Source organism: Stomoxys calcitrans, chromosome 3, assembly GCF_963082655.1.
Source record: "Stomoxys calcitrans chromosome 3, idStoCalc2.1, whole genome shotgun sequence".
NCBI lineage: Eukaryota > Metazoa > Arthropoda > Insecta > Diptera > Muscidae > Stomoxys > Stomoxys calcitrans.
Genome location: NC_081554.1, coordinates 25,597,518 through 25,625,045, shown reverse-complemented (window position 1 = coordinate 25,625,045; position 27,528 = coordinate 25,597,518). Strand labels below are relative to the sequence as shown.

At 39.2% G+C, this 27,528-nt stretch overlaps 1 protein-coding gene across 1 annotated transcript; it reads right to left on the bottom strand.

Moving 5' to 3' along the window:
• Positions 1-1,596: 1,596 nt before the first annotated feature.
• LOC106084904 (uncharacterized) lies at positions 1,597-27,422 on the bottom strand. Its single transcript, XM_013248873.2, has 2 exons — positions 26,243-27,422; positions 1,597-2,503 (listed from the first exon to the last, which is right to left on the bottom strand). Exons 1-2 carry the CDS (start codon positions 27,177-27,179, stop codon positions 1,806-1,808), a joined length of 1,635 nt encoding a protein of 544 aa, XP_013104327.2. The 5' UTR covers positions 27,180-27,422; the 3' UTR covers positions 1,597-1,805.
• Positions 27,423-27,528: the final 106 nt, after the last annotated feature.

Below are 27,528 nucleotides of genomic sequence, written 5' to 3'. Positions count from 1 at the left end.
ATTTACTGACCAATCTTCCCAAAACATCGTACAACGCTTTTCTCGACGACTGTCACAGTATCTGCGAAGTTTGCTCGAAATCGGTTCAAATTTAGATATAGCTCCCATATATATGTTCGTCAGATTTTGGGGAATTTGCAATAGTGTTCTCCTTTGGCAACTGTAGTTATTACAGTTTGAAGATATTTGCTTGCCGAGGTCCGAGGTCCAAATTGGTTCAGAATTAGATATAGCTCCCACATTTTACTTATAGGGTAGGTATAGGGTATCATACAGTCGGCATCGCCCGACTTTTGCCCTTCCTTACAGGTTTAATTCTACCGATGTGAACAGTACTATGGCGGATCTCTCTCGGTATTCTTCGCCTTCTTTTTTATACCCTCCACCATAGGATGGGGGTATACTAATTTCGTCATTCTGTTTGTAACACCTCGAAATATGCGTCTAAGACCCCATAAAGTTTAAATATTCTTGATCGTCATGACATTTTAAGTCGATCTAGTCATGTCCGTCCATCTGTCCGCCCGTCTGTCTGTCGAAAGCACGCTAACTTTCGAACGAGTAAAGCTAGCTGCTTGAAATACTTTTTATTAGTGTATGTCAGTTTGAATGGTAAATGGGCCAAATTGGTCCATGTTTTGATATAGCTGCCATATAAACCGATCTTGGGTCTTGACTTCTTGGTATCACTTCCAACAAATATGCTAAGTATGGTTTACATCAGTCCATGTTTTGATATAGCTGCCATATAATCCGATCTTGGGTCTTGACTTCTTGAGCCTCTAGAGGGCGCAATTCTGATTCAAATCGGTTCATAATCTGGTATAACTGTCATATAAACCGATCTTGGATTTTGACTTCTTGAGCCAATAGAGCGCGCAGTTCTCATCCGATTTGGCTCAAATTTTGCATGAGGTGTTTTGTTATGACTTCCAATAACTCTGCTAAGTATGGCGTAAATCGGAATAGAACCTGATATAGCTCCCATATAAACCTATCTCCCGATTTTGCTTCTTGAGTCCCTACATGACTTCTACGATGTTCAGCATTTATTTATGGTCCGAATAGGACTATGACTTGATATAGCTCCAATAGCATAACAGTTCTTATTCAATATTCTATGTTTGTCTAAAAGAACGCGACAAATGCGATCAATGGTGGAGGGTATATAAGATTCGGCCCGGCCGAACTTAGCACGCTCTTACTTGTTTTCTTCTCATCTCTCATACAGGGCGAACACAATGTTCGAGGTAAAGATCCGTCACAATATTGTCTCCTTGGAACGTTACTACATCGATTGTCTGCCGTAATACATAACAGTCCAGTCAAGCTCTTGCGAAACACCCTTAATACACATTGCTTAAATTTGATTCTTTGGGACAACCGTAAACGCACTTATAAGCCCTTGCTTAAGCCATCCGGAACATAGGAATTGTTAAAGATTTTTTTTTTATAAATTGTCACATATAGCCTCTGCAATGTAGATTGGTTTTGTCCGAACCAAGTCCATACTTACATATTATGAAGACAAAAACACTTTTTATAATATTTCTCCCATCAATAGTAATAAGCACTTCAAATAAAGTATCTAAAAAACATATATTTATAACAAATAAACAAAAACGTTTTGGTCATTGCCTAGTTATCTTATCATATCTAAAACTAAATAAATAGTTGGACAGTTATCACTACAGCTATCGACTAGAGGCAGGCGGAGAGGGTCCATATTAAAAAACATATACAAAAATTATCACAAGTACATGTCATTTCATATATATTTCCGTTTTTTTTTTGGCATATCTACCTTAGGCTATTCTTATTTTGTAGCGATATAGCAGACTCACGACACCGCCGGTTACCAGCATGTATGCCATTAAAATTAGCACACTTTCGGTATCGCTTCTGTCATCAGTGCCAAGGAAAATATTAACCATGCCGGTTAAGACATTGCCCAGCAAGAAATACAATAAGCCATTATAATTTATGGACTCTATAAATGTGGGTATCTTGGTTTCCCCGAGTGCATTGACACTTTTGGTAAGTGGGGTTCCTTCCGTCGAAGCCTCAATTTGGTTTGCCACCATGGCTATTCGATTTTCCTTACTGGCCACTGGCAGTAGGGTATCTAAAACTATATCGAATACAAATAAATACAATGAACACATGGTCACCGATATGGCCAACATCCAGGTGACATAAGCGAAATTACATGTCACCCTGGCCATGCCTATCGCCAATGTACTTGAGATGACAATGAGCCACAGTGCTATGCTTATAATAATTAAATGCTTTAGCTTTTGTTTAATTTCCTCATAATTTAAAATATCCTTTGATTTGATCCATTGTCCAAAATATTGGGAAAGTATAAAGAGGGCTATGAAACCAGGTAGAGAACAAAGTCCTTCGCGGTTGGCACTTAGCAAATCGGTACGTTGCAAATCAGGATCCAAGACATATTCGGAGAGACCACATTGTAGAGTGATTTCATGCACCACCAAAATGACTGAAATGAAAAAAAGAGAATTTTTTTTTATTATTTAATAAAAATTTGAAAGGTTATTTAAAATATTGGGTTGCCCAAAAAGTAATTGCGGATTTTTCATATAGTCGGCGTTGACAAATTTTTTCACAGCTTGTGACTCTGTAATTGCATTATTTCTTCTGTCAGTAATCAGCTGTTAATTTTAGTTTGCTTTAGAAAAAAAGTGTAAAAAAGTATATTTGATTAAAGTTCATTCTAAGTTTTATTAAAAATGCATTTACTTTCTTTTAAAAAATCCGCAATTACTTTTTGGGCAACCCAATAGTTTTTATTTAGAACACTTTTTATGCTACGCCATATACGGTAATGACTATGATAAAACTTTGGCACAAATTTGGGGATATGGTCTGGGGGTGGCCATTTTTCAAATAAGCTGATGGTTATTAACGTTCTTAGGTTAAATTTGTATACCCTCTACCATAGGATGAGAGTGGGGGTACACATACTTAGCCATTTGTATCTCATCGAAATATTGATCTGAGACTAATTTTGATGAAATTTTGCATACGTATTGGGATGTCAATTAAATCATCTCTTGAAAAATTTTGTAGAGATCGGACCAAAATTGTGACTTCTACAGCCTTAAAAGGCCATATCGGATAAAAAATATATATGGGGCTATATCTAAATCTGGACCGATTTTTATGAAACTATAAAACGCTCCATGCCAAATTTTGTAAAGATCGGACCAAAATTGTGGCTTCTACAGCCTTAAAAGACCATATCGGATGAAAAATATATATGGGAGCTATATATAAATCTGATCCAATTATGATGAAATTTTGCACACATATGAGGACGTTGAATAAAACGTTCCATGCCAAATTTTGTAAAGATCGGAATAAAATTGTGCCTGCTACAGCCTTAAAAGACCATATCGGATGAAAGATATATATGGGAGCTATATATAAATCTGATCCAATTATGATGAAATTTTGCACACATATTGGGACGTCACAAAAAGCACTTCGTGCCAAATTATGTAAAGATTAGATCAAAATTGTGCCATCTACAGCCTTAATAAATCAAATCGGAAGAAAGATATATATGGGAGCTATATCTAAATCTGAACTGATTTAGATGAAATTTTGCACACATGTTTGGAACTTCACCAAAGACCAAAATTGTGGCTTCTACAGCTTTAAAAGGGCACATCGGATGAAAAATATATATGGGAGCTACATCTAAATCTGGACCGATTTTTTTCAATATCAATAGCGTTCGTCCTTGGACCAAAAGAGACACTTATGCAAAATTTTGTGAAAATCGGACAACAAATGCGACCTGTACCTTGATTACAAGAATACTTGGACAGACAGACAGACAGACGGACATAGCTAAATCGAATCAGGAAGTGATTCTAAGCCGATCCGTATACTTATCGATGGGCATAGCTCTTCTCCTTCTTAGCGTTGCAAACAAATGCACAAATCTATAATACCCTGTACCACAGTAGTGGTGTAGGGTATAAACATCATCCCAATCGAGTGAAATTTTGTCAGGTAGGGCCCAAATGATAGAAAAAATGCCGACAAATGACACAATTCATATGTTTTAAGCTTTTTTTTAACATCCAAACGATTAATCGATTACCCGATCTAAATTATTCGATTATTTGTTTGTTTCAAAATGTGGCATTTTCAAATGATCGATTATTTGAAAGGTTACGAATAATCGATTAATCAAATAACAATTAATTGAGTGTACACCCTATCTAGGACCCAATGAATATTCATTAGGGTGGGTCAATTTGTGTGGACCTAAAAAATCAAATTCTGCAAGGTTAGAATTCGTTGTAGAAGTTGGTTTTTTCGAATTTTCAAGAAATCATAGGTCCAAAATAAAAATTTAGGTTCCGATTTTTAACGACAAAATCCATACGTAATCTATCTTCTAAAAAAATTTGTGTATTTGCTACAAAAAATTTTTGACTACCCTAGTATACATTCGGCGGTATGGAATAAGGCCCCAGCAATAAAGCCCCAAGCGGAAAATGACATAAGGCCCAAAACTTTTATAGATTAAACAAAAACAACGATAATTGGGGGTTTATTTCGCTTTTTGGGGCTTAGTTTCATATGAAATAAGACCCCAAAATGGGAATGGGAGCTATATCTAAATATGAACCGATACTGATGAAATTTTGCACACGTATTGGACATAAAATAAAACATTTCATGCAAAATTTTGTTAAGATCTCACAAACATTGTGGCAACTGCGGCCTTCAAAGGTCATATCCGATAAAATATATATATGGGAGCCAGGAGCGTAGCAAGGAAGGAAAGAGGCGAGGGGGCTTATTCTATACACAACATTTTAGTAAAACTTTTTAAATGACAAAATTTCAAATTTATAATACACTTCAAAGACAAAATTTTGATCAGGCCAGGACCATCTTTAAATTATTTATATTCCTTAAGAACAAAATTTTAATGTAATTTTTTCTAAACAAATTTATATGAAATTTTTTCTAAAGACAAAATTCTTGCGTAATATTTTTAAAGACAAAACTTCATCACAATTTTTCCCAAAGACAACATTTCAAGAAACATTTTTCTAAACACTACATTTAATGATTTTTTCTCTAAAGACTATATTTCCAAAGACAAACTTTTGAATTTCAGCCTACTTTGAAATTTTATTAAGTCAAAATTTCAATAAAATTGTTTGGGCCTGCTGTAAGCATTCTGCGACACTACATCTTGCTTAAAAATGTTTAAAGTGTTTTTTATTATGCTTTGCTGTCCCAAATAGAAATATAACCAAAATGAACAAGTGAAAGCGCGCTAAGTTCGGCCGGGCCGAATCTTGGGAACCCACCACCATAGATTGCGCTAAAATATGGCAGCTACATCTGATTATTGACCGATTTGGACTGTACTTGGCAAAGTTGTTGAGAGTCATAACAAAACACAATATGCAAAATGTTATGCAAAATTTGTGGCTTCCAGGGGCTCAAGAAATTAAATCGGGAGATCGGATTATATGGGAGCTATATCAGGCTATACACCGATTTGGACCGTACTTGGCACAGTTGTTGAAAGACATAACAGAACACCACATACCAAATGTCAGCCAAGTCGGACAAAAATTGAGGCTTCCAGAGGCTCAATAAGTCAAATCGGAAGATCGGTTTATATGGGAGCTATCTAAGGTTCTTCACCGATGTGGAAGAAGAAGGTTGTTGGAAGTCATAACAAAAGACTATGTGCAAAATTTCAGCCAAATCGGACGAAATTTGTGGCTTCCAGGGGCTCAAGAAATGAAATCGGGAGATCGGATTATATGGGAGCTATATCATGTTCTTGACCAATTTTGACCGTACTGTTGTTGGAGGTGAAAACAGAACACTACATGCAAAATTTCAACCAAATCGGACGAAATTGTGGCTTCCAGGGGCGCAAGATGTCAAATCGGTTTATATGGGAGCTATATCCAAATCTGTACCGATATGATCCATTTGCAATCCCCAACGACCGCTATCGTGATTTCGACAGACGGACGGACATGGCTAGATCGAATCAGAATGACATCAAACGTTTATTGCTTCTCGCCACTGCCCCAAACAAAGTGCCAAATAAAAAACAAAGAGAAAATTTCATTGAAATTTTGTCTTTAGAGAAAATTTCATTGAGATTTTGTCTTTAGAGAAAATGTCATTGAAATTTTGTCTTTAGAGAAAATTGCATTGCAATTTTGTCTTTAGAGACAGATTGTAATCATTCATCTGTTCGTACTTACCCAATCCCAAAGACAACAAATGTTTATTGCTTCTCGCCACTGCCCCAAATAAAGTGCCAAATAATTTCGTTAATCCCAAAGTAAAGAAGGCATTTAAATGTTTGCCGTATTCATGCTCATCCTGGTGATAGTCAATGGCTGTTATAACCAAAGTTCGCGCCAAGCCCAATACCAACATACAGCCAACTGTAAATGACATTTTTCGTATATCCGACAGACGTTTAGATCTCGGAGAAACCAGTGCCATTGAGAAAACGAAGAGGCCAATGCCAACATCCATGAGTCCAGCGCCAAATGCTCTATGTTTACGAAACTTTCGTGGAAAACTATCAAAATCCACAGCAAGTATGCACAGCACCGTCAATAGGTTGACGTGGGTGCGCAGCAGTGTGAATAGCGCCGGTCGATGACCGAATTCATATTCCCGAAAAGCTGCCCGATGAAAACACTTTGAACGCCATAAAATTAGCCCCAAAACGAGCAAGGCTATTGCCAAAAAGTGTGCCACATATCGATGCGCAATGTTTACACTCAACACAGCGGGTGCAGAGATGATCACAAATTCCAATAAGAACACACGGTTCCATGACACTTGACGTTGCGATGTCCATAGGGTTTGACGAGCCACCCGGGCCAATGAAATGGCAACAAATGTCACCACAATGGTACATTGTATGGACCCGATTAGACGCAATGTCCCCGGCGAATTGATGATCTCGTATTTTAACATTTATTTTATAGAGCATTTGCACGTTCAGCAACTGCCATCAGCAACCACACTAACTAACGTTGACCGATTAAACAGTGAGCGGGTGTGCCAAACTCAATAAACCATCGATTTTCGAAGCAAAGGTATTTCAAAAATAATTTTGGCTAGTATAAAAACTTACGATGGGCATTATTCGTTCTTTTATTTATCGATGTTAGATTTGTGTTTGGGGGGGTGGGGGTCAGGAGGTTTGAAAAAAGAACGATAAGATTGTTTTATGACATCAGAAGAAATTACACCGTTTCCCAGGAAAAGCATAAATTTTTTGCAAAATTTTCTATAGAACGGCAGACCCTCCCATTTACCCCGATTTTTAAAAAAACCAGATCTCGGAGATGGTTGCACTGATTTAAGCGAAGTTTTTATGCCACCTTATGATAACTCAAAAACACGAAATTCGTATAAAAGTTTGGGGTCAAATAGCGTGGGGGGACGCTCCATCCCAAAACCCACCCGAACTAACATTTTTACCGATTGGGACAATATGGGTATCAAATGAAAGATATTGAAGAGTGGAGTACGAACTTGGTATACAAATTGCAGCCTAAGTGGTTGGAGGTCCCCTACCACCGATAAACCCCCAACAGGACACTCTTACCTCTTTAGGCAATATGGGTATCAAATGAAAGGTATTTAAAAGTTGAGTAAAATTCTGATATAAAATTGTATTCCCTGGTATTTGTCCCCAAAAAAAAACCCTCAAAAGGACATATTTACCGATTGTGGCAATATGGGTATCAAACGAAAGGTATTTGGAAGGTGAGGTCACATCTGTTATAAGAACTTGTCCCAGTGCCTACGGAGCTTCCCCAACTTTAAAACCCCCCAAAAAAGGCATGAGTGTCCAACCTCACAAAATGGGTATCAACTGAAAGGTTTCTGGGAGTTGACTTCGAATCTGGTATACACATTTGACAGAGTCTGGGACCGGCCCACCCACTTAATACCCTTCAATAGGAACTGCAGTTCGATCGGAATAATATGGAAATTAAAAGAAAGGTCTATGGCAGTAGAGTTCGAAACTAAGGTTGATATAAATATCTAAGTATCTGGGTCATGTCAGCAGGACATGTAGATCGCGACAATAAAGGAGTCAAATAAATGGTATTTTGGGTCTTAGCTTCGGGGGACCGATCCTCTCCTCCCAATATAAACAACATCAAACTGTCAAGTAGGACGACTGCGAACATATTATACACAAAGCACGTATCAGAGGGCAATCCCCCTCCCTAATGTATGAAGGCCGATCAGATTGAATAGGACAGCAAAAAAAGGTATTTTGTAGTAGAACACACTTTGCGCCCACAAATTTGAACCTGCGGATCTTTAAAAATTTGCTATTTGCAAGTGGTAGAAATATAATTTTGAAAGTAGATAACCAAAACAAAAAAAAATTAATTAGTGTGGATCTGGATGAGACCCGTCTGTCTTGATGTCTTGATTACCAGCTTAAAAATGCTTAAAGGAAAATCCATTTTTCGGGAGTATATAACGAATCTGGCATATAAAATGGGTTCGAAACGACCCAAATAGGCATATTAGCCAAGCATGACTATAGGGACTCGGTTTGTTTGTTTGCTCCGTATAGACTTAAAAACGCCAGATCCGATTACCTTGAAATTTTCACATAGACATAGGCTATATAATTTGTTGATAACGGAAGGGGGACCGACCCTCCCCCTTATCCAAAAACACCGCCCAAAATCAAAAGTCGAGCGATCGGAACAACATGTGTATCAAATGAAAGGTATTGGAGAGTAGAATACGAATATGGTATTAAAATATGAGTCTTAATACCCAGCGGGCCGCCCCAACGCCAAAACTCCTCAAACAAATATATTGGATGTTCATGTCAATATGGGACTCAAATGAAAGATATTCCGGAGTAGATTACGAATATGGCAAAAAAAATAAGGAATATGGCAAATATCAAAAGGTGCTCAAATGCCCCCATTTTTAGGGCAAAGTTCTAGCCCCAGCCACAGCCCCAAAACGCCCTCCAAATCGTACATATTTCTCAACCATGGCAATTTTGGGCTTAAATGAAAGGTATTTGGGAATTTGAAACCCATATTTGGACTGATATAAAAAGTATTTGAGAGAATAGCACGAAGCTTATATTTACTTTAAGGGCCAAATGTCGGGTGGCCACTCCCAAAATACACATGGCATAGTACCTCACATATGTCGCCAACATTAGAAGTGGATAACCACCACTTAACATTTTTCCAATGTTCTCGCCAGGATTGGAACCTATGCGTCTAGCATCATTGGCGTACTTGCTTACCTCTGCACTTCAATGACACGAATTCAATATTCACATTGGGGCGAAACGTTCCCATCTTAAAACTCTACCAAAACAGGACTTATATATCGACCGTTGCAATATAGAGCTCAAGTAAAAGTAATAAGAGTGTTAAAGAAGGCGCCGCGGAGCGGTTCGGTTTATATTTTATAAAAATCAAAATTCGAACACATTTTTTATAGAAATATATTACTTAAAATGAACTAAAAATCTTTTTTTCGATTCTTATCCCCCTAAAAATGCCGGTCACATTTAGTAAATTTTTCAGCCATAATTTAAGTTCTTTGATATATATCCAAGCCACAGTAGAGAAAGTATTGAGGGAATGTATTGCACACGTAGCTATGAAGATACATTTCAAGCAAACAATAGAACGCACTACTTTTCCCCTTTAGAAGTTTTTCAATATCAATTAGTTTGATCAAAATATATTGAAAAGAATACTTGATATTTTACAGTACTATGTGCCGTATGAGTAATATAAATAAAAAGTATATACAAATTTTTTTCCATCATACGAATTGTTATTAAGGAACTTTTAGCGGAAAATAAAAGTACATTCTATCGCTTGCTTGAAATCTTTTCCAAAGCTATGTGTGCAAAGGATTTCTTAAAAGAAAATGGGCTTAATTCTTCAAAACTTCTTGTGTTTAATTTGGACAAAAATGTTTATGGTAATAGAATTTTCACATTTTCTATATAAATAAAACTTAGGTTGGGTTAGGTTAGGTTGAAAAGAGGGTGCAGATATTAATCCGCCCCATGCCAATATAGACATACACCTATGCCAGTTATCGGCTTTTTGTGCGCTCTAAAAACTATAAAGTAACCTCTAAAAAGAAAATTGTATATTGGGAATTCCGTGCTACTTACAAAATCCTTTATTGTTTTCATTGCCACATCCCTAATTTGGTTCATGTCTGATATTGTGTCTCCACCTTAGTACCGGTATCTGTTGGACGCGAAAGCCGGGCAATGGAAATGCTCCAACGTCTCATCATCTTCCCCGCATGCCCTACACATGCTATCACTTGCCGAACCGATTTTACATAAGTGAGCTCGTAGTCCCATGTGTCCCGTTGTGATACTAATAGCTATACTGACCTTCTCTTGCTTCCTTTCAATAATAGCCTCGTCTTCTCACAATCTGAATCCCTCCATAGGATTTTCGCCGTCCTACCGACCGTTTCGCTGTTCCATAATGTTGCATGCGCATTCGTCGCCCACTCCCTTAACTCGGACTGCGTCGACCCGAAAGGCTTCGGTTTAACCAAGTTTATTGACGGCAGTCCTCTGGCCTTCACCGCCAAATCGCCTGCCCTTTCATTTCCCCTTACTCCGTTATGGCCCGGCACCCAAACGATGTGGATTTTCCCATCCTCAGAGAAGGCGTTAATCTCCTTCTGACACTGCAAAACTGTTCGTGCCCTTACCATCCTGGTTGTTATTGCCCCTATGGCAATTTTATTGTCGGTAAAGATGTTCACAATCGACGTCCTCGCGTTAGCACCACACCACTTCACGCATTCCGTGATCGCCCGGATCCCCGCCTGCCGGACCGTAATATGGTCAGGTAGTCTAAAACAGATTTCAGTCCTCGGGTTCTCAATGTAAATCGAACCGGCCGAACTTAGCACGCTTTTACTTGTTCTCCATAGCAGTCCACCAAACTACTGGGGCGTAAGTAAGTATTGGTCTACTTACTTACGCCTCAGTAGTTTGGTGGACTACTATAGAGAAAAAGTCCACTTCTAAATAAAACTTAGTCAAATTATTCTATATAAATAAAACTTAGCCAAATTATTTTTTAAAGTAATATTTTAATCGTGATCGTTTCGAACATCTTCTAGCTCGAAATCATTTTCAATGCTTTTTATTCAAGGAATATCATAGCAAAAAAAAACGTATAAAAGTTGAGCAAGTGTGTGTTATAATTCAAAACACTTTAACTGGCCTGGTGGATCATGATTTCTGATACGCCATGTATATTCATCAACACCTTTGTCAAATTGATTAAGGTGACCTACATACCTAAAGACGATTGAGAACGATGTGCGGTGTATTGAGTAATATTTTAATAAAATTTTCCATAAAATTAATATTTTAAGCAAATTTTCTTAAAGATATATATTTTGAAGTTCCATGTCAATAAAAATTACAAAAGAAAAAACTATGAGAATAAACATTGACAAGATTTTCTACAGAAATAAAATTTTAACAAATTTTTATAGAAATAATTTATAATTTTTTTTTACAATTTTTTTTTAAAAAAAAATTGGATTTCCTACAAAAATAAAATTTTTCCAAATTTTTTTCAAAAAATTGGATTTAAAATGATTTAAAAAAAAAACATATTTTCAATTGAAATTGTGTTTTTTTCTTTCTCTACCTACACCAAACATAATTTCCAATAGCATGTTTTTGAAGAATTGTCATAAAGATTAATTGCCAATGGAAGTAATCAATATTTTTCCCTATCACTCGTGGTTATCACCACTTATTACTTCAAATTCGATAATATATTTCGTTAATCATAAAATGTTGTATATCATTTGTTTTATACACAGCGTGCCTTATTTGCTAACAGTTTTGGTTATGTGTTTGGACCAGATAAATAACAGATTGTTAGTCGAGATAGTAAATGTCGAATCGTTATAAAACTCTACTCGGATAAAAGCAATTTATATCAATCCAACCGAGGAAACTATTGTGAATCTCTTGGATCTAAAACTTACTAGTAACTAATAATTTGCCGAGAACTACTCTGATTTGCCGGGGGAGGTCAATTTCCTCAGGTGCGATGGGTGGCGTTCGTTCTCAAAGCACAACATTCACCGGGTAGCTATTTGCCGTATCTGCATGAATGTTGTCAAGACCCACTTGATCTAGAGGTTCTCTCTCGTAGCGCTGAACCTCACGCTTAAGACCATGCAGATCTACCATAAGGCTTCTGCGCCGTGGATACCTATCCACAAGATGAAGATTTGAATGGTCCCTGCAATAACAACCCAGAAGTTATTGCTTTGACAGCATGTAGTTATGTCTTCGCACACGTAGGAGCAACTGAGGAGACATCCCTTCACAATTCGAAGAGCGGCATTCTAACATCTGAATATTATTCCTGTGTGTATCACACAGCTGACGAGACCACAATGGCGCTGCATAACTTAGCACTGACCGTTCAATGAATTTGTACGTGGTCAACAAGGTTGCCTTGTCAGCATAATTTTATTCTACATAACAAACTTCTGTCAAACCAGCAAAAATTAAAGCTTCTAGAAACCGAACAAGGATGATCGAGAGACCGATTTGGCTTTCAGGGGCTCAAAAAGTCAAATCGGGAGATCGGTTTATGTGAAAGCTATATCAGGTTATACACAGGTTTGAAATGTACTTGGTACAGTTGTTGAGAGCTATAACGGAACACTATATGCAAAATTTCAGCCAAATCGGACAAAATTTGCGGCTTCCAGAGGCTCAAGAAGTCAAATCGGGAGATCGGTTTATATGCTAGATATATCTAAATCTTGACCGATCTGAGCCAAATTGCAGACGATTGTCGAAGCACCTAACACAATTTACTTTCCCAAATTTCAGCAAAATCGTATAATAAATGTGGCTTTATCGGCTTTTGACCCTAAATCAGCGGATCGGTCTATGTGGGGGCTATAGCAATATATATACCGATATAGCCCACCTTCGAACTTAAGCTGCTTATGGACAAAACAAAGAATCTGTGCACAGTTTCAGCTAAATATCTTTACACTTAAAGACTGTAGTGTAATTTCAACAAACAGACGGACGGACATGGCTAGATCGTCTTAGATCTGATCAAGAATATATATACTTTAGAGGGCCGGAAATGTGTTGCAAACGGAATGACAAAATTAAAATACCCCCATCCTTCGGTGGTGGGGTTGGCCCAGATCGGCCTAGATTTGGATATAGCTGCCATATAGACCGATCTCTCCATTTAAGGTCTTGCTCCCATAAAAGGCGCTGTGTGACAGTAAGTTGTGTTAGGCCCTTCGACATCCCTCTTCAATTTGGCCCATATCCGTTTAGATTGGGATATTGCTGCAATATAGACGGATCTCTCGATATAAGGTATTGCGCCCATATAAGGGGCATTTATAACCCGATTTTGCCAAAATTTGGAAAAGTGAGTTGTGTTAGGCCCTTTGACATCTTTCTTCAATTTGGCTCAGATCGATTCAGATTTGGATATAGCTGTCATATAGACCGATTTCTTCTTCTCTCGATTTAAGGTCTTGCGCCCATAAAAAAGCGCATTTATTGTCCGATGTCGCCGAAATTTGGGACAGTGTTAAGCTTTTCGATATTTTTCTGAAACTTGGATCAGATCGGCCCTGATTTGGATGTAGCCGCCATATAGACCGATCTCTCGATTTAAGGTTTTGGGCCCATAAAAAGGGAATTTATCCGATGTCGCCGAAATTTGGGCCAGTGAGTTGTGTTAGGCCCTTCGACATCCCTCTTCAATTTGGCCTAGATAGGTCTAGAATTGGATATTGCTGCCATATAGACCGATCTCTCGATTTAAGGTTTGGGCCCATAAAAAGCGCATTTATTGTCCGATGACGCCGAAATTTGGGACAGTGAGTTGTGTTAGGCCCATCGCCATTTTTCTTCAATTTGGCTCAAATCGGCCCAGATTTGGATATAGCCGGAATATAGACCGATCTCCCGATTTAAGGTTTTGGGGCCATAAAGGGCGCATTTATTGTCCGATGTCGCCGAAATTTGGGACAGTGAGATGTTTTAGGCCCTTCGACATCCCTCTTTAATTTGGCCCAGATCGGTTCAGATTTGGATATTGCTGCCATATAGACCGATCTCACGATTTAAAGTATTGGCCCCATAAAAGGCGCATTTTTTTCGACATCCGTATCGTATTCGGTTCAGATCGGCTTATTTTTAGAAATAGCTATTAAAAAGGCCAATATTTTGTTATACACAATTGAACAATGACTTGTACTTATTAGTATTTGCTCCAAATCGGACATATTTCAATATAGCTACTATGGGGCATAAGGTACGGATTTTTCACCGGATTTTGACGAAAGGCGGTTTACATATATACCCGAGGTGGTGGGTATCCAAAGTTCGGCCCGGCCCAACTTAACACCTTTTTATTTGTTTGTTTTTTCGTTTATATCCCACTGTACATTATATGCTTAGCAGATTAGTTCAAACTCCTCCTCAGTCAGCATCAGTAATAACGTTTTTTATGGTGATCACCCATAAGTCTTATTCTTTTTCATGGTAAACATTACGTTCCACAGTTTTGAATAGAAAGGACGCAAAGCTTAAAGGTCTGTAGGCCTTCGGTGTCGCAAAACTTGCCTATACTTGGGTATAATACTATAAAACCCTTGCCTAATGCCAGGCTTGTATAGCGGTGAATATAGCGGCCAGAAGGCGTTTTGCTTTTTTCAAATTTGTTTGCGGAGTTGCATTTTTTCAACGCAATGCTCAAATACAATGCTGAAGCGCTGTTTCTGTTTTGGCCTTTATGACTCCCAACATGGCTCCCACCGTTGAAGGCCATTGAAGCAAATTCATTTTTATGGGAATTGGCTGTAATTTGATATGTGCCCTTCAGTGTTAGCGCCTATAGTTTACCCCAAGGTATATTTACAACCATATGAGGTTTATGTCTAACCAATCCCCCGAATTGACATCTTCAACGTTTAGAGGGGTCAATGGTTATCCAATTCGATTGAAAGTCAATACATTCATGAAGAAAACTTATTAGCTTGTATGGTCTGTTCGCAATTTTACTTTTTTTTTAAGAAATAGCGCTTGCATATTTTCAATAATTCCAACCACCTGAACAATAAATTTAAAGTTGTGTTTTAGACATTTACGATTTACAAATTCAATAAGCAACCTAAAAGACTACTTACGATAGAATGTCATTCAAAATAAAGATAAGGCTATATTTGCTTAAGATTACTTGAAATTAAAATTGTTCATATTTATTAGGTTACACTCAAAGAAATATATTCGTATTTGCGAACTAGTTTTGTGGAGAAAGAAAAATTCGTATGGTAAAGTTGAAACGTGCAAAATTTTTACTTGTTTTTTTGTGTACTGTCAAAATTTACAATAACAATATCAGTAATCTCTTTATATGAAACTATTTTTTCCAATCATATCCCATAGAAACCTTTCACCGTTTCATATCCCTTCATAAGGCTTAGAGTTAGGGGTATCTGGTAGCTGCCCAAAGCTTGAACTTATTTGGACACTGGTATTAGTTTTTGTCGGTTCTTTCTTCAAGCTTAACTTTAAACTTTATAGAAGTAATAATTCTATTCTCAGCTGTATGCCAGTTTTGCGGTGAGTGTACGATGACTATACTATTGAACAATAGCAAGATAAAAAAAAACTAGCAGTAGCAAAACCATTTGTTAGACTATATTAATTTGTGGATGTGGTTGCAACCTCTAGAAAATATATGAAAAGCCAATTTCCATTTTCAGTTTTTGTTTTTTATTTATTCATTCAGAGCATGTAACAAAAAGCCACATTGATGGCAGATGTCGACAATAATATAATGGACTGCTCATTGTGGTGTTTTGTGATTAATAAGAATAAAAAAAATTAATGAATGCTTAATAATTAAGAGATCTTTAACAAGAACAAGTAAAAGCGTGTTTAGTTCGGCCTGGTCGAATCTTGGGAACCCACCACCATGGATTCTGCTAAAATACGGGAGCTATGTCTATTTATGGACCGAATTGAACAGTACTTGGCGCTGTTGTTGAAAGTCATAACAGAACACTATATGCAAAATTTCAGCCAAATCGGATAAAAATCGCGGTTTGTAAGGAATAAAGAAGTCAAATCGGGAGATCGGTTTATGTAACAAAAAGCCACATTAATGGCAGATGTCGATAATTATAATGGACTGCTCATTGTGGTGTTTTGTGATTAATAAGAATAAAAAAAAATTAATAAATGCTTACTAATTAAGAGATCTTTAACAAGAACAAGTAAAAGCGTGCTTAGTTAGGCCTGGTCGAATCTTGGGAACCCACCACCATGGATTCTGCTAAAATACGGGAGCTATATCTATTTATGGACCGAATTGAACAGTACTTGGCGCTGTTGTTGAAAGTCATAACAGAACACTATATGCAAAATTTCAGCCAAATCGGATAAAAATCGCGGCTTGTAAGGAATAAAGAAGTCAAATCGGGAGATCGGTTTATATGGGAGCTATATCATGTTCTTGACCGATTTTAACTGTACTTGACAGAGTTGTTGGGAGTCGTATCAGAACACCATGTACAAAAATTCAGCCTCATCGGATGAAAATTGCGGCTTCCAGGGGTTCAAGAAGCCAAAGACCGATTTGGAATGTACTCCACACAGTTATTGGAAGTCCTATAAGAACACCACGTGCAAAATTTTAGCCAAATCGGACAAAAATTGGGGCTTCCAGGGGTTCAAGAAATCAAATCGGGAGATCGGTTTATATGGGAGCTATATCAGGTTAAAGAACGATTTGGAATGTACTTCGCACAGTTATTGGAAGTCCTATAAGAACACCACGTGCAAAATTTTAGCCAAATCGGACAAAAATTGGGGCTTCCAGAGGCTCAAGAAGTCAAATCGGGAGATCGGTTTATAAGGGAGCTATATCAGGTTAAAGACCGATTTTGAATGTACTTCACACAGTTATTGGAAGTCGTAAAAGAACACCACGTGCAAAATTTTAGCCAAATCGGACAAAAATTGCGGCTTCCAGGGGCTCGAGAAGTCAAATCGGGAGATCGGTCTATATGGGAGCTATATCAGGCTCTTGACCGATTTGGGTCGTACTTGGCAAAGTTGTTGGAAGTCATAACAAAAGACTATGTGAAAAATTTCACCCAAATCGGACAAAAATTGCGACTTCCAGGGACTCAAGAAGTCAAATCGGGAGATCGGTTTATGTGGGAGCTATATCTAAATTTGAACCGATATGGCCCATTTGCAATTCCCAACGACATACATCGATATTATGTATCTGTGCCAAATTTCAAGCGGCTAGCTTAACACGTTTGACCTCCATCGTGATTTCGATAGACGGACGGACGGACATGACTAGTTCGAATCAGAATGTCGAGAGGATCCAGAATATATAATTTATGGGGTAGCAGATCAATATTTCGAAGTGTTACAAATATAATGACTAGATTAGTATACCCCCATCCTATGGTGGTGGGTATAAAAATGGTATAAACGATCTACATATGTTTAATATTTTAAAATAATTGACCGGTGGGGACACAATATCAGACGTGAACCAAATTAAGGCCGTACTGTGGAAAACAATTAAGGATTTTGTAAGTAGCACGGAATTTAGAAAACTTGAACTCTTTAATAATTACAGGAGGAGGAATCAGACCACTACTTGTATAAAGACGAAGAAAATAGCTTATTTTAGTCGTACATTTCAACAAGCAAACACGAAAGATACTTCGAGGCTGGGCCTTGGCCTTTAATGTAAAGGTGGGGTGAACCCCAGGGTCTTTGTCCCGAAATTGACTATCAATTTCCAGAAAATCAATCAATTTCCAACTCAAATAGCTTTTATATAATAGGGAGGTATGTTGGGGTAGGGCGGCTCCCCAACCACATGGCTCTTCAATTGGATATCAAATTCGTTATTTTTCTCTCAAGTACCTTTTGTTTGAGCTCAAAATTGTCGTGATTGGTCAATATCTCCATTTGTCGGGTTTTGGGCGGCCCCCGAGGCAACCGACCCCAATAATAGGAACCATGTTTTGTTTTTGTGCCATCCGGCACTTTTCCCTGAAAATAGATATCAAATTCGTTCTTAAGGACGTACCCCCAATTACTTGGCTAAAAATTTTTTTATTAAATTCGTTTTCTACTCTCAATTACCTTTCATTTGATTCCCATATTGTCAGAATGGGTCAATTAAGCTATTTGACGTATTTTTAGGAGGAAAAGCGCCACATATACTTGAACGCAAATTTGAATGTCATATTCATAATCTACTCCAAAATATCTTTCATTTGAGACCCATATTGCCGTGATCGGCTTTATGTCTATTTGGGCGTATTTGGGGTGGGGCAACCTCCCATTACTTGGACCTAATTTTTAATGCCATATTTGTAATCTACAGCCGAATACTTTTCATTTGAGTCCCATATTGAAATGAACGTCTAATATATCTGTTTAGAGGAGTTTTTGTGGTTGGGGCAACCTGCTGGGTACTTGGACCTAAATTTCAATACGATATTCGTTTTGTAATCTTTAATATCATTCATTTGATACCCATATTATGCCCATCGGTCCATTTTTGGTTTTGGGTAGCGTTTTCGGGGTAAGGAGGAGGGTTCGCCCCCAATCGATATCTAATAATTATATAGGCTATGTCTCCTTCCAGACAAACCTATACAATCTGTGAAAATTTTAAGAAAATCGGTTCAGCCGAGTCCCATATAGACATAATGGGTCTTCTGCCCATTTGGAGCGTTTTTGAGGGGTGGGGTGACCCCCTATACTTCGATCTGATTTTGTATGGCAGATTCGAAATCTATTCCCAAATACCTTCCATTTAAGCCCCATACTGTCATGAACGTCCAATACGTCTGTTACGGGGAGTTTTGGGGTTGGGGCGGCTCGATGGGTACTTAGACTAAAATTTTTATACCATATTCGTATTCTACTTTCCAATACCTTTCATTTGATACCCATATTGCCCCAATCGGTCCACTTTTGGTTTTGGGTGATGTTTTTGGGGTAAGGGGGAGAGTCCGCCCCCTTCCGATATCAACAAATTATAGAGCCTATTCCTCCTTCCTGACCATATTATTAGTCTACTCCTGAATACCTTTCGTTTGAGTCCAATATTGTCATGATCGTCAAATAAACCTATTTTATGGCGTTTTGGGGCTGGGGCGGTAATGGGTAATCGGTTCAGCCGTTTTTGAGTCTATACGGAACAACAAACAAACACAATTAGAAGTTTGCTTCAAATCGGTTCAGATTAAGATATAGCTTACATATATATGTTCGTCCGATTTTGAGAAATATTGCAATAAACTGCTCATTTGTTAACCGATTCTCTTGAAATTTGGCAGAAAGGATTTTTTTTTGACTCGATATTTATGGTGAATTTTATAGAAATCGACTTAGATTTAGATATAGCTGTCATATATGTAAATCGCCCGATTTTCACTCCAAGAGCCACAGCAAGCGCATTTATTGACCAATCTTGCCAAAATTTTACACAACGCTTTGCTCAACGACTGCCACAATATCTGAGAATTTTGCTCAAAACCGGTTGAAATTTTGATATAGCTTCCATATATATGTTCGTCAGATTTTGGCTAATTTGCAATATTGTTGTCATTTGTCAACCTTAAACCTTTATTTGTGCCCCATATTGCGATGGCCAGTAAAAAATTGCTGTTTGTGGGGTATTTTGGGAAAGGGGTAGACCTCCAGAAAATTGGTCCCGAAAGTGGGTTTCAATTGTTGCTCTACCCCCCCAATACCTTCTCATATGTCGATTTAGAGGTGTTTTGGGGATTGGGTTGATCCCCCAAACACTAACCCGGGAAAAAATATATCAGCAACGTGCTCTATTCTCACATAGCTATATATCATTTATTTAAACCTCATATTGCCATTGGCCTCAAAATTGGATATCAAATTCGTTTTCGAATCTCATTTAAACTCCTTATTGCAAATGTCAGCAAATATGCCCGGTTTGGGGTATTGGCCCTAAAAACTATAAATATTTAATTCCACTCTCTTTAGGACCCAAATTGTCTTGGTGAGCAAATACGTCTTATTTGGGGGTTGTTATGGTGGTGGGACAGATGGTCCCTAATGTTGATATCAGATACGTGGTCTACTCGCAAATACCTTAAATTTGAGCCCCATATTTCCATAATCGGCAAACATGACCGGCTTGGGGGGGGGGGTTAGGCGGCCACTCAGTGAGTTGGCCTTGAAAATATATATCGGATTCGTGTTCTACTCTAAACACCCACTTATTTGAGCCTCATATTGCAATAGTCAGCAAATACTTCCTATTTTGGTGGTGTTGTGGGGGTGAGGTGGCCCCATAGACACTTTTCCCGAATATTGATATCAGATTCGTGCTTTACTCCCAAAGATCTTTCATTTAAGCCCCATATTGCTATAGTCGTAAATTTTTCCACATTGGGGGATGTTTTTGGGGAGACGCGGCCCCCAAGCACTTGGTCCCATATTTGGATATCAGATTCGAATTCTACACTTAAATACCTTTTATTTAAGCCCCATATTGCTTTGGTCAGTAAATAAGTACTGTTTGGGGGGTGTTTTGGGAAAGGGGTTGACCCCCAGAAACGTGGTCCCACATTTGGATATCAGATTTGTATTCTACTCGCAAATACCTTTCACTTGAGTCCTTTATTGTCATGGTCGGTAAATATGTCCTATTTAGCGGTGTATTGGGGCTTGGGGTGGTCCACCTAGCACTTGGTCCGACAAAATCGTTTTTTTTATCCTAAATACCTTTCATTTGAGTCCCATGTTGTCGTGATTGGTCTAAATATATGTTTGGTAGGTTTTAGGGTGGGGCAGCCCCCCTAGGTACACCATCCGAAATTTGGATACCAAATTTTTAATTTTAGGGTACTATATGAGAGCACACCAAATTTCGCTTTAATCGCACAACCCATCTCTGAGATCGGGCGTTTCTGAAAATTAGGGTAAGGGGGAGGGTCCGCCCCCCCCTCAACACTACTAATATAAAACACAGCAATATATACGCATTTACAATCTTTTTATGACAAAGATGTGTTTATTCTTTTAAACTTCTATAGTAAACGCAAAGTTTACCGAAAGGAGAAATTTTTGCCGTGTACCGGGTACTAGGCTATACTGCTCTAGTTCTAGGCTATCCAAGTTGGTTAGCCCTGCATGACCGGGAAATACTAAACAATTCGACGAAAACAGATGGAGATTGTTGATTTAAGACTTTTCGAAACAATAGTATTGATCGAATTGCAATAAAATGTCAAACTGAGCAACCTAAAAAAACGTTGCACGAAAGGAGAAATTTTTGCCGTGTACCGGGTACTAGGCTATACTGCTCTAGTTCTAGGCTATCCAAGTTGGTTAGCCCTGCATGACCGGGAAATACTAAACAATTCGACGAAAACAGATGGAGATTGTTGATTTAAGACTTTTCGAAACAATAGTATTGATCGAATTGCAATAAAATGTCAAACTGAGCAACCTAAAAAAACGTTGCACATGTGGAGAAATATGATCAAACTGCTTAAGGGTATTTCATGTTAAGGAACTTCGACGTAGTAAAGAATGTGCGGCATTATTAAATAATGAATCAGCTTGTATGTTACGGAAATAAGTAACACAAGGTCAGTGTTATAAAGACATCGAAGTGCCTCATGCCTACATAATCAAAAAGTCTATCAAAATATTATTTATCGTCGATAGTGACTCTTAAACATTTTATGACTCCCACAAAATCAATTGAATGGTTGTCCTAAACCAAATGTAAATCCCCTCAGTTATGAGGGGAAAACAACATAGCCTAAGGCCGGTATTCACAAAACTTTATAGAGCCTTTAAGTAAATTTATGTGAAACATAGAATTGTCAGGTATAAGATACCGAAGATAAGATAGAAGATACCGGGTCACCCTGCGGCTGTCGAAGGAGTCGAAGTACCTAGGCTAGTCCTCGATTCGAAACTGTCCTGTAAGAGGAACACTGAGAAAATAAGCCGAAAGGCCCTGTGCGCTTTTTACTCCTGCAAGAGGATATTCGGTAGGAAGTGGGGGTGACTCCCAAGATGATTTATTGGATGCATACGGCCATCGTGAGACCAGTACTGGCCTATGGAGCACTGGTATGGTGGAATGCCGTAGGGAAGATGACGCATGCGAGGGAGTTCGAGAAGGTCCAGAGACTGGCCTGAGTCAGGATCACAGGGGCACTGAGATTCGCACCGCAGGCAGGTCTGGAGGCGATACTGGATATGCAGCCCATTGGGACCTATATATGGAACTGCACCACCATGGTCGCGCTTAGATGGAGGGAGCTCGGCATGCTGAAGCAGGATGGTTGCGGCCACAGTTCGATTCTGGGTGCCGTTTACCGGGTGGATACGAAAGGTAGACTGAGAAGGATCTCCGACTACCTGGCACCAGTGCCGACTGGAGTGAGGGCATTCGCGGTTCGATTTCCTAAGAGGGACGAATGGTGTACTTGGGGAGGATGAGACCTCGATCTACACATATGGCTTCAAGATGGAGTCAGGGACTGGATTGGGGGTCTACTCTGCTGCACTCAATATCAGTATATCTCTGAGACTGCCGGACGAGTGTACGGTCTTTCAGGCAGAAGTTTGTGGCATTGCAGTAACCGCAAGAGAAATTCTGGTAAGGGGCTTACCGCTCTTGAAACTCAGAATTTATTTGGGCAGTATGGCGGCGATCAAGGCCTTAGGGTCGAGGATGGTGAGGTCGAAATGCGTGGCGGATTGTTAGAATCCCTGCATAGGCTCCGGGCCCACGGTGTGACGCTGGTATGGGTTCCTGGGCATGAGGGGATTCCAGGAAATGAGAGGGCGCACGAGTGCGCCAGGAGGGGTTCGTCTGCGGCGGATCAGTCATCGGTCTTGCCTACGTGCCATTTGTCGAGCTATTAAACACAATAGATGAGATGGCCAGGGCGGCATCGGTGGCGAAGTGGGACTCGGTGGATGGCTGCGAAGGCGCTATGGCCACTAATCGACCAGAGAAGGACGAGGGAGTTACTGGCGTTCGATAAGAGGTCGATGAGTACCTTGACAAAGGTCATAACTGGACACTGTGCCATAGGCCGCATGGCAGCGCGCATGGGAATACCACACAATGGCTTCTATAGGAGTTGCCTCGATGAGGATGAGGAGGAAACTATTGAGCACTAGCTGTGTTCCTGTCCAGGTCTGCAGAGACGTAGGCTCCTATCCTTTCTGGGGAGCCGTTTCTTCTGTGATCTGGGTGAACTTGCGAACGTACCTCTGGTTTGTTGTGGGAACAGGATGGTTCCGACGGGGGGTGCCACAATCTCCGCTGTAGGAAGATCCGTGCTTGCGTGGGGACGGGAGTTTCTTCCGTCATGAGATTTTTCCACGTGCTGATTGAATTTCTAACGGTTGTCTATCAGGACTCCAAGGTAGTTCGAACTTTCGACTGATTTTATCTCCACTCTGCAAATGCAAATTTGCCCATAAACATTCCACCAAGGAACTAGGTCAAACAATCTTACAAATCAGTGAATGATGTCCGATTCAAATTGAAGCGCATTGTTAAGAGGTCTCATTCTTAAAGCCGAACGGCATTCAGCAGTGCAACACTTCTTTGGGCAGAAGTTTGAACATAGCATAGTACCTCACAAATGTCGCCAGCATTAGGAGAGGATAACCACCGCTGAAATTTTTTTCTAATGATTTCGCCAGGATTCGAACCCAGGCGTTCAGCTACATAGGCGGAAATGCGAACCTCTGCGCTACAGTGGTCTCCAATAATCCCTCCACTCTACCTACTTTATTAGTCTGATTTTGTTTTTTATACCCCCCACCATAGGATTGAGGTATACTAATATCGTCATTCTGTTTGTAACACCTCGAAAGAGGTGTAATAAAACCCCGTCTAAGACCCCGAATACATATTTTTGAGCTTCATGATATTTTAAATTGATATAGCCATGTCCGTCCGTCCATCCTTCCGTCTGTTTGTCAGTCGAAAGCATATTAACTTTCGATGGAGTAAAGCTAAGCGCTTGAAAATTTTGCACAAATACTTCTTACTAGTGTAGGTCGGCTGGGATAGTAAATTGGCCAATTCGGTCCATGTTTTGATATATCTGCCATATAAACCAATTTCCCGATTAGATTTATTGAAGGGCGCAATTCTTATCCGATGTGGCTGATATTTTTCACATGTTGTTTTGGCAAGACTTACAACAACTGTACCAAGTGTGTTCTTAATCAGTCCAACCGATATACACCGATCTCCTGATTTGACATCTTTAGCCTCTAAAGGCGCAAGTCTTATCCGATTTGGCTTAAACTTTGCATATGTCGTTTTGGTGTAACTTCCAACAACTGTGCCATGTATGGTCTTAATCAATCCATAACCTGATATAACTGTCATATAAACCGATCTCCCGATTTGATTTCTTTAGCCTCTAGAGGGCGCAAGTCTTATCCGATTTGGCTCAGACTTTGCACAGACATTTTTGATATAACTTTCAACTACTGTGCCATGTTTTGTCTAAATCATTCAATAACCTGATATTGCTGCCATAGAAATCGGTCTTCCGATTTGACTTCTTGACCCTATAGAGGGCGCAATTCTTATACGATTTGACTGAAATTTTGCACGTAGCGTTTTGTCTTGATTTTCAATAACGGTGTCAAGTATAGACGTAATCTGATAATAATCTTATATAGCTGCCATATAAACCGATCTCCTAATTTGACTTCCTGAACCTGTGGAGGGCGCAAATGTTATCCGATTGGCCTGAAAATTTTCTATGACTTTTAACAGCAATGGCAAGTACAGTCCTAATTGGTCAATAACTTGATAAAGCTCTTATTTATTTGAAAAAATCATTCAATGATCTTGGCACGGCCGAATTTAACCCGCTTTTACATAATTTTTTTCCAATTATGAGTACAGCCTCCGTTTAATATTCCGCCAGATGCTGGTTCATTATTGTTAACAAGTCTTTAAATAATTTTGATTGTCTCTCTCTCTCTCGAGTACAGCTCTACTTCACCCAAGTGACTTGCCTGGACTATTATAGCAATGTCATCTGCAAATCCAACAGTTCTAGCTTTTTCTAGTAATTTAAGTCCAAATATACCGTCATACATAATGTTCCACAGAAACGGGCCGAGTACAGAAACTTCTGGCTTTCCAAAGGTTATATATGAAACGACACCCGTATCGGTGGGCGCGTCCACAGGTCTCGTACAGTGGAATGCTCCATAAGGAAAAAATTTCAACGGCCATCGCGGACAATCAGCGGTATCGAGCGAGTTATTGGCGCCTTTAAATGGCCAATGGCCAAACCTATACCCGCGGCGATCGGTCCTTTGGACCGGAACGAGCTTGCTCACCTATACTGCACTGTACTTTATTCTTCTGTCCTTTGCTATAATGGCGATTCTGGCTATCTCCGTAACGAGTCTGTTTTTTTGTTTTTGTAGCCACATTTTCATGTGAAGGGGGAAATCTTCGTCAAGCTTTTCGTGACAACGATGAACACCACAAAGATCGGAGCTCAAAGTTCCAGCCTGTGTGGTGCTCATAGTTATTCCGTTCCGGACCGTAACGAGTCTGATCGTATCTATTGTTGATCTATGTTTTCACAATCGTGTCTTGAGGTGGGGGCTGGGTATATAGCAAGAGCGAGCAATACGCAATGGAAAAAACTAGATTTGTCATTTGTCAAAAGTTAGCTTCTATCTAAAAGTTTCTCCTGAGCTGCCACGAGGAGAATCACCGGAATTTCCAACTCCCTGAGTTAGAATAGATCCCATACATATACATAGCCCCATATAAACCGATCTCCAATTTAAAACCTTGGGTCCTTAAAAGCCTTAATGTTTATCCCATCCGAACTGTTCCTTTAAAGTCCTTTAAAACCAAATAATTGGTCCCTTAATAAATACAACGGTACATACCCCTCCCCTGTTGAACTTCTTGAGGCCTTGGGGGCCTTACATACTCTCTGGTATTCTCTTAATATAATACCCATGTTTCAGACCCTACCGCAATTTAACTTTTTTATAGTTTATACAAAAAAAATCGAAATTATTACTTACCAATGCCCATGGGGAACAAATATTTATCGTTTCTCGCCAATAATCCGAAAATAGTTGCAAACATTTTCGTCAAACCCAAGGTGAAGAAAGCATTCAAATGTTTGCCATATTCATGCTCATCCTGATGATAATCAATGCTGGTTATAACAATGGTACGCGCCAGACCCAAGGCCAACATACAACCAACGGGGAAGAACTGTTTCCGCAAATCCGCCAAACGCTTTGCCCTTGGTGACACTAAAGCCATGGAGAAAACAAATAGGCCAATGCCTACATCCATGAGACCGGCACCATAACGTCTGCTTTTACGAAATTTCCTGGGAAAGCTTGCAAAATCAATGGCCAATATGCACAAAACAGTCAAAAGACTTATAGTTGATCGTAATAAGGTAAATAGAGAAGGACGGCGTCCAAATTCAAATTCTCTCTGCGCGGCACGGGGAAGACATTTTGAGCGCCAACTGACAAAGGCCAAAACAGCAATGGCCACTGCCAATATATATTCCACATATTTGTTGGCTATATTTACACTAACAACCGCAGGCAATGAGATCATCACAAATTCAACAGCAAACACCTGGAGCCATGATTTACATTCCCGCTGACCATTTGGCAATAATTTACCTGCCACCCGCGCCGTGGCTATGGCTATCAACGTCATTATTATGGTACATTGTATATGCCATATTCGTATAAGCGTTTCCTCCGAATGCTTGTCATAGGTATCCATTCGTCTATTGTCGTCTACCTTTCCGGCGGGGCAATGTTCCGTAAATAAACTCGACGGATCCTCTTGAAGTCTACATGCCAGCAATTGTTTGGAAAATGATAGGCATTTAAATTTTTCAGTTTGGGCATTGCAGTACGACGACGAGTAGTACTCATATTGTTGATGGCTTTGACAGCCCATGCCCGCACAGTTGTTAATGGCATTCATGATAAGATTGCAGCTTTCTGAGGAGTGGGAGGAGCAGCAGCAGCAGCAGCAATCCAAAGAACAGTTAACAACTTTGTTTGTTAGTCTTAATACCCAAAAACGCTGCTACGAGAGAAATATTGAGCAATTTAATCAATATTTTTTGTATTAGCCGCTATTGATAAGTATTTTATCAATTTATTTTAGACCGATAATTTCCGTATGCCTAGTATTGCGGCCAAAAACGAAAACGACGACTACTTGAGATGTAAACAAAAACAGCTGTTCTATAAACTATGCAAAGGCAGTACGGCCCCTGCGGGCAGTACCGTATCAACGCAGAGTTGCCATATTAAAAACTTATAAGACT